Raw genomic sequence first — 12,920 nt, forward strand, 5'->3', positions numbered from 1 at the left:
TATCCGTCAGTAGGACCATACTGGCTCTGCAGCATATGAACCACAAAGAGACGACCTTTCGAGACTGGCACACTGCTGCCCGTTCTCGACAACTACGGCCGCGCTTGGCAAGAGCGGATAAAGAAATCCGGCTGTCTAGAGTAACGAGGCGGACACATTCCAGCACGTGCGAGAATTCGGATGCTCCAGACATCGCGCATGTTCTTTTCCAGAGAGAAAAGGGTATTCTTCGGAGACGAAATGGCATGCAATGCTTCCCATCCGCCGGCGTCTCGCAAATGTAGCGTCAGGAAGTCGCGAGCGGCGGCAGACACGCTAGCCTTGCACACCCGGAACTGAAGAGGACCCTCAAGGCGCAGAACAGAAATTCACAAAGTATGACAGAGTATAAGTGTAGCAACTAGAGAAATGGAAATGCGAGGTGAACTGCCGCAGCAAAGGGCCTAGCAGACACGCACCGGGTAGCAAGCATGCACAGAAAAGCTCTTGCTCTTGATGTTCTTCAGTCTTCCGCATGCACGATGTCACTCCGCGACACGCAGACGAACGCACGTATATGGATGTGAAAGGCGCCACACAATTCCGCTGTTTTCTAAAATCGCTAGCTCTCTTGCTGGTGTACTAACATGTGGGTATACAATCGAGTGTGAAGGCCGGTGCCTCGTTTTGCTGCCACTGCCCATGTCATGTCTTGTCGGAAGAAGGGGTCGGAATCTTCGAGCAGAGCAGTAGCTTGCAGGCATTCCGTACGGATGGACGCCCTTCTCGCCACTTGTTGGAGCTGAGCTATATCTTTGACTCGTGCTGCGAACTTTTCCTGTCGTGTGCTGAAGGCGCGGAAGGACGAAGGAGCGATCCAATGCGCGTTTCGCCGGTCGCAACGCAGCGTTACAGTTCCAGCGCACCGCGCCACATCCCCGTTTTCTGGGGTGGCTTGCCATCCACGTGTCACGAGTCGCTCCTCCTGCATATTCGGCTCCTGGCTTCTGCTTCGCTGTCTGGAGCCAGGCGCGGTTTTTTGAGGCTCTAGATGCCGCGAAACTCCTCTCTCCGCAGACACGTCTCGAGGGCGCTTCGTTTGGAGGTTGTGCCATTCATTTGTCGTCGTGCTTCCACAGACTTGTTTTGTAGTGAATCTGTTGTGTGGAGATTTCCCATCTCTGCAGTCTGGCCTTCTTCGACGAAGAATACACGAGTTCCGTCCTCGCAAGGCATGCGGAACGGTCATCTCTTGCCGGTTCCGTGCCTTCTGAATGTGGCGGTCCCGGTCGTATGTAGTTTTCCTGGGCTGCTGCGAAAAGCAACACCTGAAGGCGAACGGGCGAGGACGGGTCGGGTTTTCCCTCGTGGCGCCCGTCCGCCGTGTGCTTTCCTTCTCTGCTGCTCCGCTCGCCACGTGTCCATCGCGTAGTCGCTCGCCCATCAGCGGCATCAGCGGGGGGCCCTCTCCCAGAGACTCCCCTTCGAAAGTTTACGAGTGCGTGCGGAGTGTTTGCGCACTCCCGCCTGCAATCCTAAGTATGGAGGCCTCGGAGAGGAACGCCGCCGACAGTCCATCCGGCGCGGCGAGTGCCGCGCCCGCGGCAAACGGCCAGACCGGCAATGCAGCGAAAAACACGCTCGCAGCGGGCTCAGTGGACGAGCAGGCGAAATGCGGTGGAAAGAAGGAAGAAAAAAAGAAGTCCTTTCGTCCAGATCCTCTGGTTCAGTACGTTGTTGTGCGGAAGGACCTCCAGACGCAGCTCGCTTGGCCTACGGGAGCAGTTATCGCTCAGGCGTGCCATGCGTGGTGAGTGGCAAACGAGAGACTACCAAAGGCTTTTGCCGTTATGCCTTGGAAGCCGTGGCTCGCCTGCGTGATGTGCTTCTCCTTTGGATGCTGTCGTAGCACCGCAAATGCCTCCGTTCCATCGAATTCCTGGGAGTCGACACGGGAACGTAAAGATCCTCCCCGTGACGTACGACCGTAGATCTGTTGGCGCTTGCAGAATGGGGAGACACAGAAATGGAGCAGATACGCTCTACTCCAGAGCACAGTCGTGAATCTGATTGGCGTGAAGCCTTGTTCCGCATGTTCTGCGTTTTTTGTGCACAGATAATCCGTCATCGATGCCCTCCATTCCTCTGCCCACGTCACTGCGCATCTATGCTGTGGTGATATGCTGTTGTTGAAAATGAGTTTAGTTTATCTCACTATTGGGTCTATTGAGCCTTTCAACTATCTGGTGCGTAGGTGCAATATGCGCGCACAATGCTGCTTTTTTGCCCGCAGCATCAGCATTGTTGGGTCGACGTTCTCAGATCCAACCGTGCAGGCATATCTGGAGGAAGGCGACAGCATGCGTGAAGTAGTTCTGGAGGTCAGCAGTGAAGAGGAGCTCAGGAAGATCGCCGAGGCGCTAGCGTCAAAGGATATTCTCCACAAACTCTGGATTGAGCAGCCTGAGGGGATCCCGACGTGCGTAGCGGTACAGCCTCAACAGCGGTCCAAGGTGCAGCCTGTGCTCAAGGGTCTCAAACTTTTTTTCTAGAGGGGGAAAGAGGGCACGGAGCGCCAGCTAAAATTTTGGCATTCCTTGGAATACAGCATCCCCGACTCTCTCCGCCGAGATCAGCGAGTTAGATCGAATCTGTGGCTCTTTACCATGGGCTGTTTCAGCGCGCAGGCGTGATTTGTAGATGGCAGGCGCACATCCACACTGCCCTACCTCAAGGGAAAACGTACGTCCACCCGCTCTCTCGCCTAATGCTTCACGAGTGTGTGTGCAACCAAGCCTGTCTATTTACGTATGAATATGTGGGTATACATGTAGGCATCGGTTGCCGTGTATGCATTTTTCGGTGCGCCCAATTCTTCTCGTTGCCCACACAGAGCACGGCATCGCCAGCCGAATCCGCGGCTTCTTTTCTGCAACGTCTTTTGAAAAATGTCGCTGTCGGGTGCCGTCTAGTGGTACTCGTCTGCTGCCAACTGTGCACACTTGCTTTACACGTTCATCGGCATTTCGGGCGCAACGCCCATGCGGCCAGACACAAGTGAGGCGGCGACGGTGTGGTGTGTGGTCGTCGCAGAGAAGTCGCCAATTAGAAATCACTAGTCGCCCGCACACTCCGGAACGGTTTCGTTAGAAAGCGGCTGGCGCTCGCAGTCACACTTTAGCGTTGTCATAGGTATTAGCAGAGGCATGAGACGGCATCCTCCTTGTCCGCAACGGTTTCGGCGAGTCTGATGCAAAAAGTTCCCACTAAGGTCGCTCGCTGGATGTCAGATCTGGCAACTCTAGTTTAGCTCTTTCGTGAAAAATAGGAAGGCTCTGCTGCCGACTGAGGCCGTGGACTAAGGATACCGGTTCAGAACTGTCACCCGCCTTCCCCTTGGAGCGGCGTTCTACCGTCCCGGTCGTTGTCTCTGCTTGTTTTGTTTGTCGACGCTTGGTAACGGCTTGGATCACCGACGCATCAGTGCCCGTGCGGTATTCGAACCATCTTTAAAGTGCCGACGGCGTCGAAGCATTCGATGGGGGGTCGTCGCATATGCCGGTGAACGGATGGAAGGACATGTGCGGCAACCGGTTCTACACTGACGAGCACTGCAGTTCAAAATTGCGGTACTACATGCTGTGTGCTTCGAAGCACGACGACAAAAACGAGTACAAAAGTGAATACCATGTGTGCAACTACTGGTCTCCCAAAATAAGCTGGGTACAACTACTTAATGCAGTTGGACATAGTGGTGATGAGAAGCCCACGCGAATGCGCATGAACTCTAGTAGAAGAAGTCTTAGAGGGATTTTCGTGAACCATGGGCATTCACATTGCTGTGGGTACGTGTTTTATCATCTTCGTGGTTTCCTCAGTGCGAGTGCGCATGTCTGTCTCCGTTTTTTCCCTAGCGCGGGTCGCCGGTTAGCCTGACGAGCGCAGCACCTCCTTGTCGCGCTCTAAAGCGGACCGGAACTCGAAGTGCAGTTCAAAAATGCACCAGCCAAAACACTGCAGTTACAGGCAGTAGATTTTCTTGAGGGACAACTGGGCGAAGCGCTGCCGTCGGTCCTGGCTGCCCCAAGGGTCGCGGCGGGTGCCGCGCCACGTGCAGCTCTTCTGTTGAGGCCGTTTTGTGCTTGCATGCAGTGCCGCGGGAGTTCTGCGCCGGAGAGCGAGCGCCAGTCTCCGTTTTCTCGTGTCGTGCAACCGCGATAGCGTCAGTTCTGGCGTCTGAGGGCTCAGTACGCGGGCAACTCTGCGACGCAGAACGCCGTCTGTGCTGCAGGCTGCAGGCTTGCCGTGGTTTCTGGCTGAGTTGTAGACCGCGGACCTTCTCTTCTTGCGGGTGTAGTACGGACTCTGCGGGGTTCACTCGCGTCGCCGGTACGCCACGCTCTGCCTGTCGGGAAAGTACGCGCTGAAAAGTTTGTTCCCCCTCCATCGGTTCGGGGCTTTGAAAGGGTCAGAACCGGGTCGTCGTTCCTTCTTGCGTCCAGGCGTCCGCTTCTGTCCAAACCGCAAAGCTGCGATATGTGGGCACCGTGTCGGCGTAGCTGCAACTCGAGTAATCGGTGTCCTTCTTGCCGATTTCGGCGTCGCGCGTCAACCACTTTGTACAGGCATCTTGTTCATTGTCGTCGCAGTTCCTCCCGTTAGCTCGTCTACACTGACGAAGTTTCCGGAAGAGAGCCGTGCACGCGATTCTGGCAGGCGTCCTGGTCAGTGCGCCGTCCGTTGGGGACGCGGGCCGTGAAGGAAAGCGCCGTGGGCGCAGTGAGCAGTTTTCTCACTCATGTAGTCCCTGCCGTAGGGCGCAGCCCTCCGCTCTCTGTGAAGCGGTTTTTCACTCTGCCACAGAGCGTCCGCAGAGCCGCAGCGCATCCGCAGGGGGCGTGCGCACCTCACGCATTCCTCGAGCGTCCCGCCCGCCGAACAGCAATCACTAGGGCAGTGACGAGCGCGAGCGAACGCAACCTCGGCGTCGCTCGGCGCTACGCCTCCTGAGTTTGTATCCTCCACCACGTCTGCAGCGCTGCTTCGACAATGGCGGGGCGGCGCGTCAGCCCCTGCAACGGCGCAGAGGAGTCGGTTTCCGACCTGCACTGCGCCCACCACCCTCGTCGTGCACAGCAAGTCTTCGCTCACAGCTCCGTTCAAGATGCGTTTCAGTGCCGTACGCCCGGCGCCGCGCAGACGCGCAGATGTGTAGGCGCTGGGCCTGTGTGTCCTTCGTCACCGCGACGTCGTCTTCTGCCTCTATCATGTCGTCACCCTGTGTTTGCTGTCGTCTTGGTGTTCTCCATCCTATCTCAGCAGTTTTTCTCCCTTCGTGTCTTGTTGGACGCCCCCGTATCAGTCGTCGGGGGAGTTCCCACGTCTGAGTCGCGCTTGGATTTTTCTGGGAATAGCCAGGAGTCTTCTGCGGATGCGTTGCCTAAGAAGTCTTCCCCGTTGCAGTCTTCTGCTGTCGCGTCCATCCAGTCGCGCGCTGCGGGGCGAAGAGAGGCGCTGGAGCGCCTGGTGGATTTTGGGGACTTCCTCGATGATGATGCGGAAGAAGTCCGCCTGCTTCTCCTCAAGACAAAGGAGTATCCGGTCAAGTACTCCAGCGCCACGATGCGCCACTTCCTGCGCAAGCCACTCTTCAGACAGCTCAGTGTAGTCGCCAGGGAAAAGACGGCAGAGACAGGGCGTAAAAAACGGAGAATCGTTGGAGTCGCCGGAACCGCGGTGGACGACCGCGGCATGGCGAACATCATGATGCTCGCCATCGACACAACGCATCGAAGACTCGGACTCGGTAGGAGTCACGCAGGTCAAAGTAGGCGGTGGAGGGAGGGGTTTGCTGGCCTGTCCCTAGTGCTGTGTTTGAACTTCAAACCGGGGGCGTACTGAATTTTTCGCGCTTCCAGGGGACGTCTGTGTGGAACCCTTCGTGGGCGTCAACCCAGCTTTACGTTGTATGTTGTTGTGTGAACGGAATAAGTTTAGGGTTTAGAACTTGGGTTGTTGTTGATATTTCATTCACATGTTGATGACATAAATAAACGGTGTTTGTGTGTGTCTGTGTGGCTTGTGGCATCTCTGTGTCTCTTTCGTTTCTGCGGAGAAAAAAAGCGCCGGAGTGGCCGCTTTCCCTCTTGAGCCGTTTCAGTTCCTTCACGTCTTTTACCGCCTCATGTGAGTCGCCGATTTGGACACGCTGTGCCGTCTTTTTGTTTCGTTCTTCGACACAGGACGAGAGCTGCTGCGCCGCTCGCTGGAGAAGGCCTCCCTGTTTGCGCCTGGAAGCACGCAGAACCCGAATCCGCACTACAAAATCGCGCGGGCGAGCCTCCACGTGTGGATCAGTCAGGCTCCGCCGCTCTCGCTTTACCTCTCCACTGGCTTCACTCCTGTGCGCTACATCCCTGATTACTACACCTCGGTAGATGTCGAGGGGGGGTACGAGATGCAGCTGTCGCTTCCGTACATGCCCGTCGAGGAGCGGCTTCAGGCCGCTGTGAACAAGCAAGGTAACGCCCAAGAAAGAAGAACGGGGGCCCTGGATGGGCGCGCGAACGCGGGACGACGGTGGCAAACGCCGGCGTCGCCTGCATGTGTGCATACTTACGTGGCAGGAAATCGGGCTGCTCGCCGGGTTGTGGGTCTCCGTCGTGAGCAGCCAGTGATGATGCCTCTCGGACGGAAGACTTTGGGGTGGATACGTAGGTCAGGTGTCTGTTGCTCGCTTCTAGGCTGCTTTTGCCAGGCTTCCTTCCTCACCTTGACGAGTAGGAAGTGCCGTGCTGCGCCTCGAGTCACGGCCTTGTTGCGTGAGCTTCCCGGCAGAGTCTACAGCGTGTTGTAGGCTTGTCGGAGACAGCGCAAGAGGAGAAAGACCCTCACGGGACAATTTTTCGTGTTTTTGTTGCTTTTTAGCAAGGGTTATTCAGTTTCTCGAGTCCAAATTGGAACGGCTTTCGCATGGACCGCCTGGATCTGGAGGTGAGCGGCATGGAGACAAAGCTTTTCCGAGTTTCGTCCAGGTTCTCTTTTTGTTGGAGGGAGACGGCATACGCTCTTCAAGACTTGTGTGTGTATCTAGATATGAAACGTATTCGTAGTCCCTGGCAGTGGATATTTGTAGGGTGTGATCTGCCGCATCTTCTCGATATGCTCGCTATTGTATTCTCCGATGCGAGGGCGCGCACAAAAGTCGCTCGACACTCTGCTCACGCCGCGTGCTCCCGCGTATCGTGTCTCGGCTGTCTCCTGCGCGCCACGGTACCCATTTTCGTGGATAGAGAATGTGCCTCGTCGCGCCGCACGCTCAAACTCTGGACCGTTAGCGCTTTTTCCGGGGTCTTACCATGCGGCTGTAGGCAAAGTTCATATCTTGCTCGTTGTGTGTCGCGTGTGCTGCGTCTCTCGAACTTCTGCTTTAGCGGCCAAGGTGCTGGAGGCTCTGCCGCCCGTACGCGCGCTTCCCATGCGGGACGCGTCGCACGAGACGGAGACTCGCGTCCTTGCCTTTCTCGCCTCGCTCGACGATGAGCACCTCCTCCAGTCTGCCCAGGAGGCCTTTGCAGACCCGCGCCTGCGCAAGCTGGCCTTCTTCGGTGAGGGTCACGCCCACGCAGGAAACCCGCCAAAGAGAACTTCCGACCGAGCGGGCAGTCGCATGCGAAGCGACTTCCGCGTCGCAGGCCCCTGCAGTGCGTATATATATGTTTTATATCTATACATATATATTTTTATCTGCACGGTCTATGAAAAATAGCTGCGTTTGTGACGAGCTGCGGGTCAAAATGGTAGACGCTTTGGATTTAGGCTATACTCATTGAAACAATTACCTAATTGAAATAATAGGATTTTCAGTAATATATCAGATTTAAGGGAAAAATGACATTTTTTTATAATTTTTGTATTGAAGTTGTACATGTTTTTTGTCTTCATCGTGCGCAACAGTGAGCTCCTCGCAGTGTGATCTAGCCCGCCCGATGCGCGCGCGGCTTTGGACAACGCAGGTCACCGCTGGGCGGAGACAGCGCCTGCAGCTCTGTGCGTGTAGCTGGGCGGATGACAACTGTTTGCGAAGTCTTCTGCGATGCTTCTCTAAACGTTTTGTTGTGCAGCTATCGGCCCGTCTTCGGGAGACGTCTTGGGCGCACTCTGGCTCGGGGTTCCGCCGCAGCACGGCGTCATCACGCACGTAGAGGTCACCACCGACGAGGCAGCAGAACCAGAAACCTGTGAGCGTTCTTGCCCTTCCTCTTTAATCTCTTTTTTACTTTTTCTCTCTGTGTTGCCTCTGCTGTGTCTCGTTTTTTCGTCCTGTTGTTCAAGCGCTGAGTCGTTGCACGCATGCCGCGCAGTCGGGGTGCTTTTCGAGCTTCCAAGGGCTCGCTGTGCAAATCTTCTCTTCTCTTCGTCTCTCTATTTCCTTTCTCTCTGTGGCTTTGGTCTCGTGAGGGTGGTGTGCCTAGCCGACTCTGTATTGGAGGTTGGCCTCTTGCAAACGCTGTTGCCTCCCTCTTTCCTTCGCTTTATTTTTTTTTTCGTCTTGCTCTCACGAACGGGGACTTGTTCGCACGCAGTTGAATTTTCTGTCACAGATAGCCCTGCATGTTCCGCCGTGTTTTTTCCTCTGTTCTCTCTGTCGATTTTTAAGGCCCTCGTGAGCCCTGCCCTTTGGCGTTGCGCCTTGCGATTCTTTTTCTTTTCACATCGGGTCTCCGTACTTTCTAGCGGAGCCTTCCGGCTGTGTGTCTGATCGACGGGGTTGCGGCTTTTCATTTTTTTCAGTGCTTTATCTCTACGAGGCGCTGCTGGTGGAGGCTGCAAATCCCGAGCACGGGCAAATCGAGAAAGTCGTCGATCGCGTTCCAGCTGACAACATCTTCGCGCTCACGCAGCACTGGGAGCTCGGGTTTCGCGTCTCGAACTTCTTCGAAGTCACGAGTGAGCATGAGGAAGACAAGAGTGGAGAGGACGCCGGCGATCTGCAGAGCTTCAACTGGGATCGCGGACGACGATTCTTTGAGCACGAGATGACCGCGACCATCCCGTGGCGGAAACCAGAGGAGCTCGCCCTCCTCCAAGTCGTTCAGCTCAACAGTAAGCGCCGACGGAGACGTGGACGGGATGCGGGCGGCGCGACTCACGAGGATGGAATTAAGGGCAGGGAGAAAGGCCGCATACGAAGGGCTGGCGGGCGCAGATGAGGCTGAAGAGCCTGAATGAAGTAGTGCAGGCGAAAAGAAAAAGAACAGGGATATCCAGGTCAGGTGGTGTGTGACACCCACGGAAGAAACGAGCGAAGCGTCGAGTGACAAAGAGGGGGCCTGTTCTGGATTTTTGGGTTTCCCGCGTGTTTCTCCCCCTCCCGCTGCCATTTTTTCAGAGAGCCGCGTGGCGTTGTTGAAGGAGACTTTGAAGGTGCTGGAGAAGCATCCGCCGCCTCCGCCGTCTCTGGCTGAGCTTTCCCCCCCTGCAGAGGGTCAAGACGCGCAGTCTGTCGCTCTGCCCGATGGAAAGGAGAAGACCCTCGAGGGAGCTGAACCTCACAAGCGCGCGCCGACCCCCGCCCCCGCCGCAGGGCGCGACCGCGAGGAAACCGAGCGCTCGGTAGCCGCCCCATTGCCCGCTGCGAGGGAGTCTATCCATGCACAGCCGGAGGCCTCGCCCGCCTCGCAGGCGCTTCCTGCGGGAGTGCACGCGGCAGCTTCTTCGGCGCCGATCCACAGGCGCAAGGAGGGCGGGGGAGACGCGCAGCGGGGCGCTGGAGCGAACGGACCCGCGAGCGGGCGCGACGCCGGCGAAGGGAGCACCGACGAGAAGAGCGCCGAGGAGGGCGTCGTGAACTTCCTCCAGCAGCACGCGTCGGTCTTCCTCCTGTTCACCGTCCTGATCTTTGCGTTGCTCTGCTACCGCCGCTTCTGCCGGCCTGAGGTCGCCCCGGCGCTGGGGAGCCGCAGACACTCCGAAGGGGCGGCGGGCGACTTGGAAGACGCGGAGTCCGGAGGCAGAGGCGGCAGGGGCAAGGAGACGATCCCGGGCGCAGCCGCGGGCGGCGTGGGCGCCGGCGACAGCTCCAGCGGCAAGCGCCCGCATGCAAAGAAAGAGGGATATGCGCCAGTCGCGCTGCCTATCGCCTGTCAGGAACAGTTTTCAGACGACGAAGATCGGCAGTGAGGCGTCTGATTCCGAGTCCGCAAAAACCCTGCCGAGAGCGTGACCCCGAAGCTGATGCGCTCTGGGGGGAAACCGTGTGGAGAGACGCGCCGACCGCGCTAAGACGCAGGATCGAGAGAGTCGCTGCGACGAGGGCAGACGAGATCTACGCGGCGTGTCGCCGGAGCCGCACTCTAAAAAAGAGTTTTGCGCAGACGATGGCGTGCGCGCAATTCCACGACAGGAGGAGGGCCGACCCGCACAGAGCCATGTGTGCAGAAGACGCGCGGGGGGGAACGAGGGACACGCTTCGAGCGGGGAGACGGCGAGCAGCATCTCTTTTATACAGAAACGAGAGGACGGTGTTTTTTACTGGCTCCGCTGCGCGTTCCCCTTCGGCAGAACTGTCCTGAACACGCGGATGTAGTCATCTGCATAAGTATATGCAAGTCGCGAGGACGCGTGCGTAGGCAGGCATCCACGTCTGTCAGCGCATCTCGTGCGAGGGAGTCGAGCGGTGCGCAGCGCCTCGGTTTGTTCGGGGAGGCGACGGGCGGACGCGGCTAGAGGCCGAGCGAACGGTGAACCAAGAGTTGACAAACACGCGAGGAAAGGGATGAGAATCACCGCATGCAGGCCCCGGTCCAGCTCGGGTTCGGCTTCCCTCGCCAGCAGCTGCGAACTTCCTGGAGCTCTTTCCGCGTGCGAACTACAGTCGTGGATGCGGCATCACATGAGGCGCGGTCGACGGTCAACCCGACGACCCCAGCCACCGAAACCGCAGCCTCAGGGATATCGCGAGACCGAGTGCGCGCGGTTGCATGCATGGCGAACACCACCGAAACACACTGCGCCTGCAGATACCAGCGGAAAGCGGCAGTCGAATGTGTACAATGCTTCTGCGGAAGAGCGGAAAGAGGTTGTGCACGCGTCGTGTTTTTTCAATGTTTCTGCGACTGCGGACTGAGAATTCGCAACCTGCCCGCAAGAAAGGGCCGTGTGTCCCTTCCATGCGGAGCGTGCGAGGCGCCCGCCCCAGGCACCCGCGAGCTTCACAGTGGAGTCGTTTAGGTAGCAGATGCGCACTTGCAGTCGGACTGAGGTAGCTCATTGCAGTGAACTAGCGGCTGAGTACGCACGCGTAGACAGTCTATGATATTGGATCGAACAGCGAGAGGCAGTGTAAGAAGAATTTCCAAAACCCAGTTCCGCGCCCATTTCTCCTACGGTGACACTTGGGGCGTACTAGTCGCTGTAGATACACATATACATATATATAACGGTTTTGATTGTGTGCATCCGTTCGAGTGGTTCGCTGTTTCTCTGTGGCTTTGCTCCGTCTGTACGGCGGGAGCGTTGATTCCTCACAAGCGTGCTTTCGTGTCTCTGGACGCGCCAAGTCCCTTTGTTCTGCTGTTAAATAAAGGAGTGCTGTTTTGAGGGTCGTCGTCTGATGAGATGTCGAGGCTATATCTTGGGGCAGTGTCTGTGCACAGTGGAGCGTGCGATGCCTCTCCAGTGCGTCTGCCGTCCACGCGTCCGTCGCCTTCGTTTCATGGAGTTTCCAGTTCTGTTGTTGCCTTTGCCTTCCGTGGCTTTTGGTGTGATTCGTCCCGGCTTCTCCGGCTGCGCAGGACACGCGTTCGTTTGTGCCGGTCGCGTTTCTGCGTCTTCTCTCGATGAGAAGGGTTTTTGTCCTTACCATTAGACGATAGGCCTTTTTAATTTTTATTTTGGGCAGTATTGGAATCGAACCAATACTTATGTGCTTGTAAAGCATATACTCTACCACTAAGCGACGAACCGCCAAAGGTTTTCTGGAGATTCTCACCAAGGTATTCGTTCTGTCAAAAGTTTGTAAGGAAAGCTGAAGAGTATTTTCAATCTCAATTCATATTCACCCGACTGCCAAAACCGGGCTCTGGTCAAAGGCGGCAACTCCCCTAGTTGTTTCCTCCCTCCACTGTGATGCTTACGTTTTCCCGACTAGTATGCGTCTGTCGTGTTAAAGGTGCTGCCCGCGCTGCCGTGGCCTCGAAATGAAAATGAGTCACAACGAGAAGCCGCTAGTTCGAATTTCAGAGACAGCCCCGCTATCAAGGTTCGCAGCTGCCGCCCTCTGAACGCGCCTTCCTTGCTTCTTTTCTCAGTTGGTCTTTCATTCCAAGCGAAAGGGCGCCGCGAGGAGAGAGGGTCGACACGCACGTTTCGTACCAGATCTATGGAAAAGAAGCGTCGGTTTGTCGCTGTTGCGTTTACGGAAACTGTATAGGCGGCGCAGGGCACCCTCCACTGGCAAAAGTGCAGCCGCAAAGAAACGGAAACTCTCCACAGAGGCGCAGAGGAAACCGGGAGGAGACGAAGAAAACAGCAGAGGGACGAGAAGTAAAACTGCAACTTGCAACGGCAAGCGCCGGCATATCAGACACGAGTGCCCGCTTCTCTTTCCTTCTCTCGGCTTTCCCGAACCCCCCAGAAACGTCGCGACTGCAAATCGCTGCATTTCGGCGGAACTATACAAATATATACTTACACATATGTACTCATATATAGTTACATATGAATTGTATATATATATATATATATATATACACCGAGACATATACGCCATATACGGGACAGGGGAGCAACCGTCTTTCCTCTCTGCTGGGCACTCGGTCCGCTTTAAAAAAAAACCCACAAGTAACGCACAACCCCAATTCCCTTACAGTCAGGCCGGAAGCACTGCATGTGTAACGCTAAATCGCGTGTCTGGGGTTGCAAAACTGCGTTTGCGGAAA

The 12,920-nt window shown here is 56.4% G+C and overlaps 1 protein-coding gene and 1 non-coding gene across 2 annotated transcripts; one reads left to right on the top strand and one right to left on the bottom strand.

Moving 5' to 3' along the window:
• Positions 1–1,253: 1,253 nt before the first annotated feature.
• Positions 1,254–10,161, top strand: BESB_039930 (acetyltransferase, GNAT family protein; the record flags this gene model as incomplete). Its single annotated transcript, XM_029362579.1, has 11 exons — positions 1,254–1,789; positions 2,273–2,468; positions 2,952–3,055; positions 3,495–3,702; positions 5,299–5,785; positions 6,222–6,500; positions 6,907–6,972; positions 7,413–7,586; positions 8,103–8,219; positions 8,773–9,084; positions 9,371–10,161. 11 exons carry the CDS (start codon positions 1,254–1,256, stop codon positions 10,159–10,161), a joined length of 3,270 nt encoding a protein of 1,089 aa, XP_029221544.1.
• A 1,714-nt stretch (positions 10,162–11,875) lies between these two features.
• Positions 11,876–11,948, bottom strand: BESB_041500. Its single transcript has one exon. It is a non-coding gene; the product is annotated as a tRNA-Val (tRNA).
• Positions 11,949–12,920: the final 972 nt, after the last annotated feature.

This window comes from Besnoitia besnoiti, chromosome II, assembly GCF_002563875.1.
Source record: "Besnoitia besnoiti strain Bb-Ger1 chromosome II, whole genome shotgun sequence".
Lineage (NCBI taxonomy): Eukaryota > Apicomplexa > Conoidasida > Eucoccidiorida > Sarcocystidae > Besnoitia > Besnoitia besnoiti.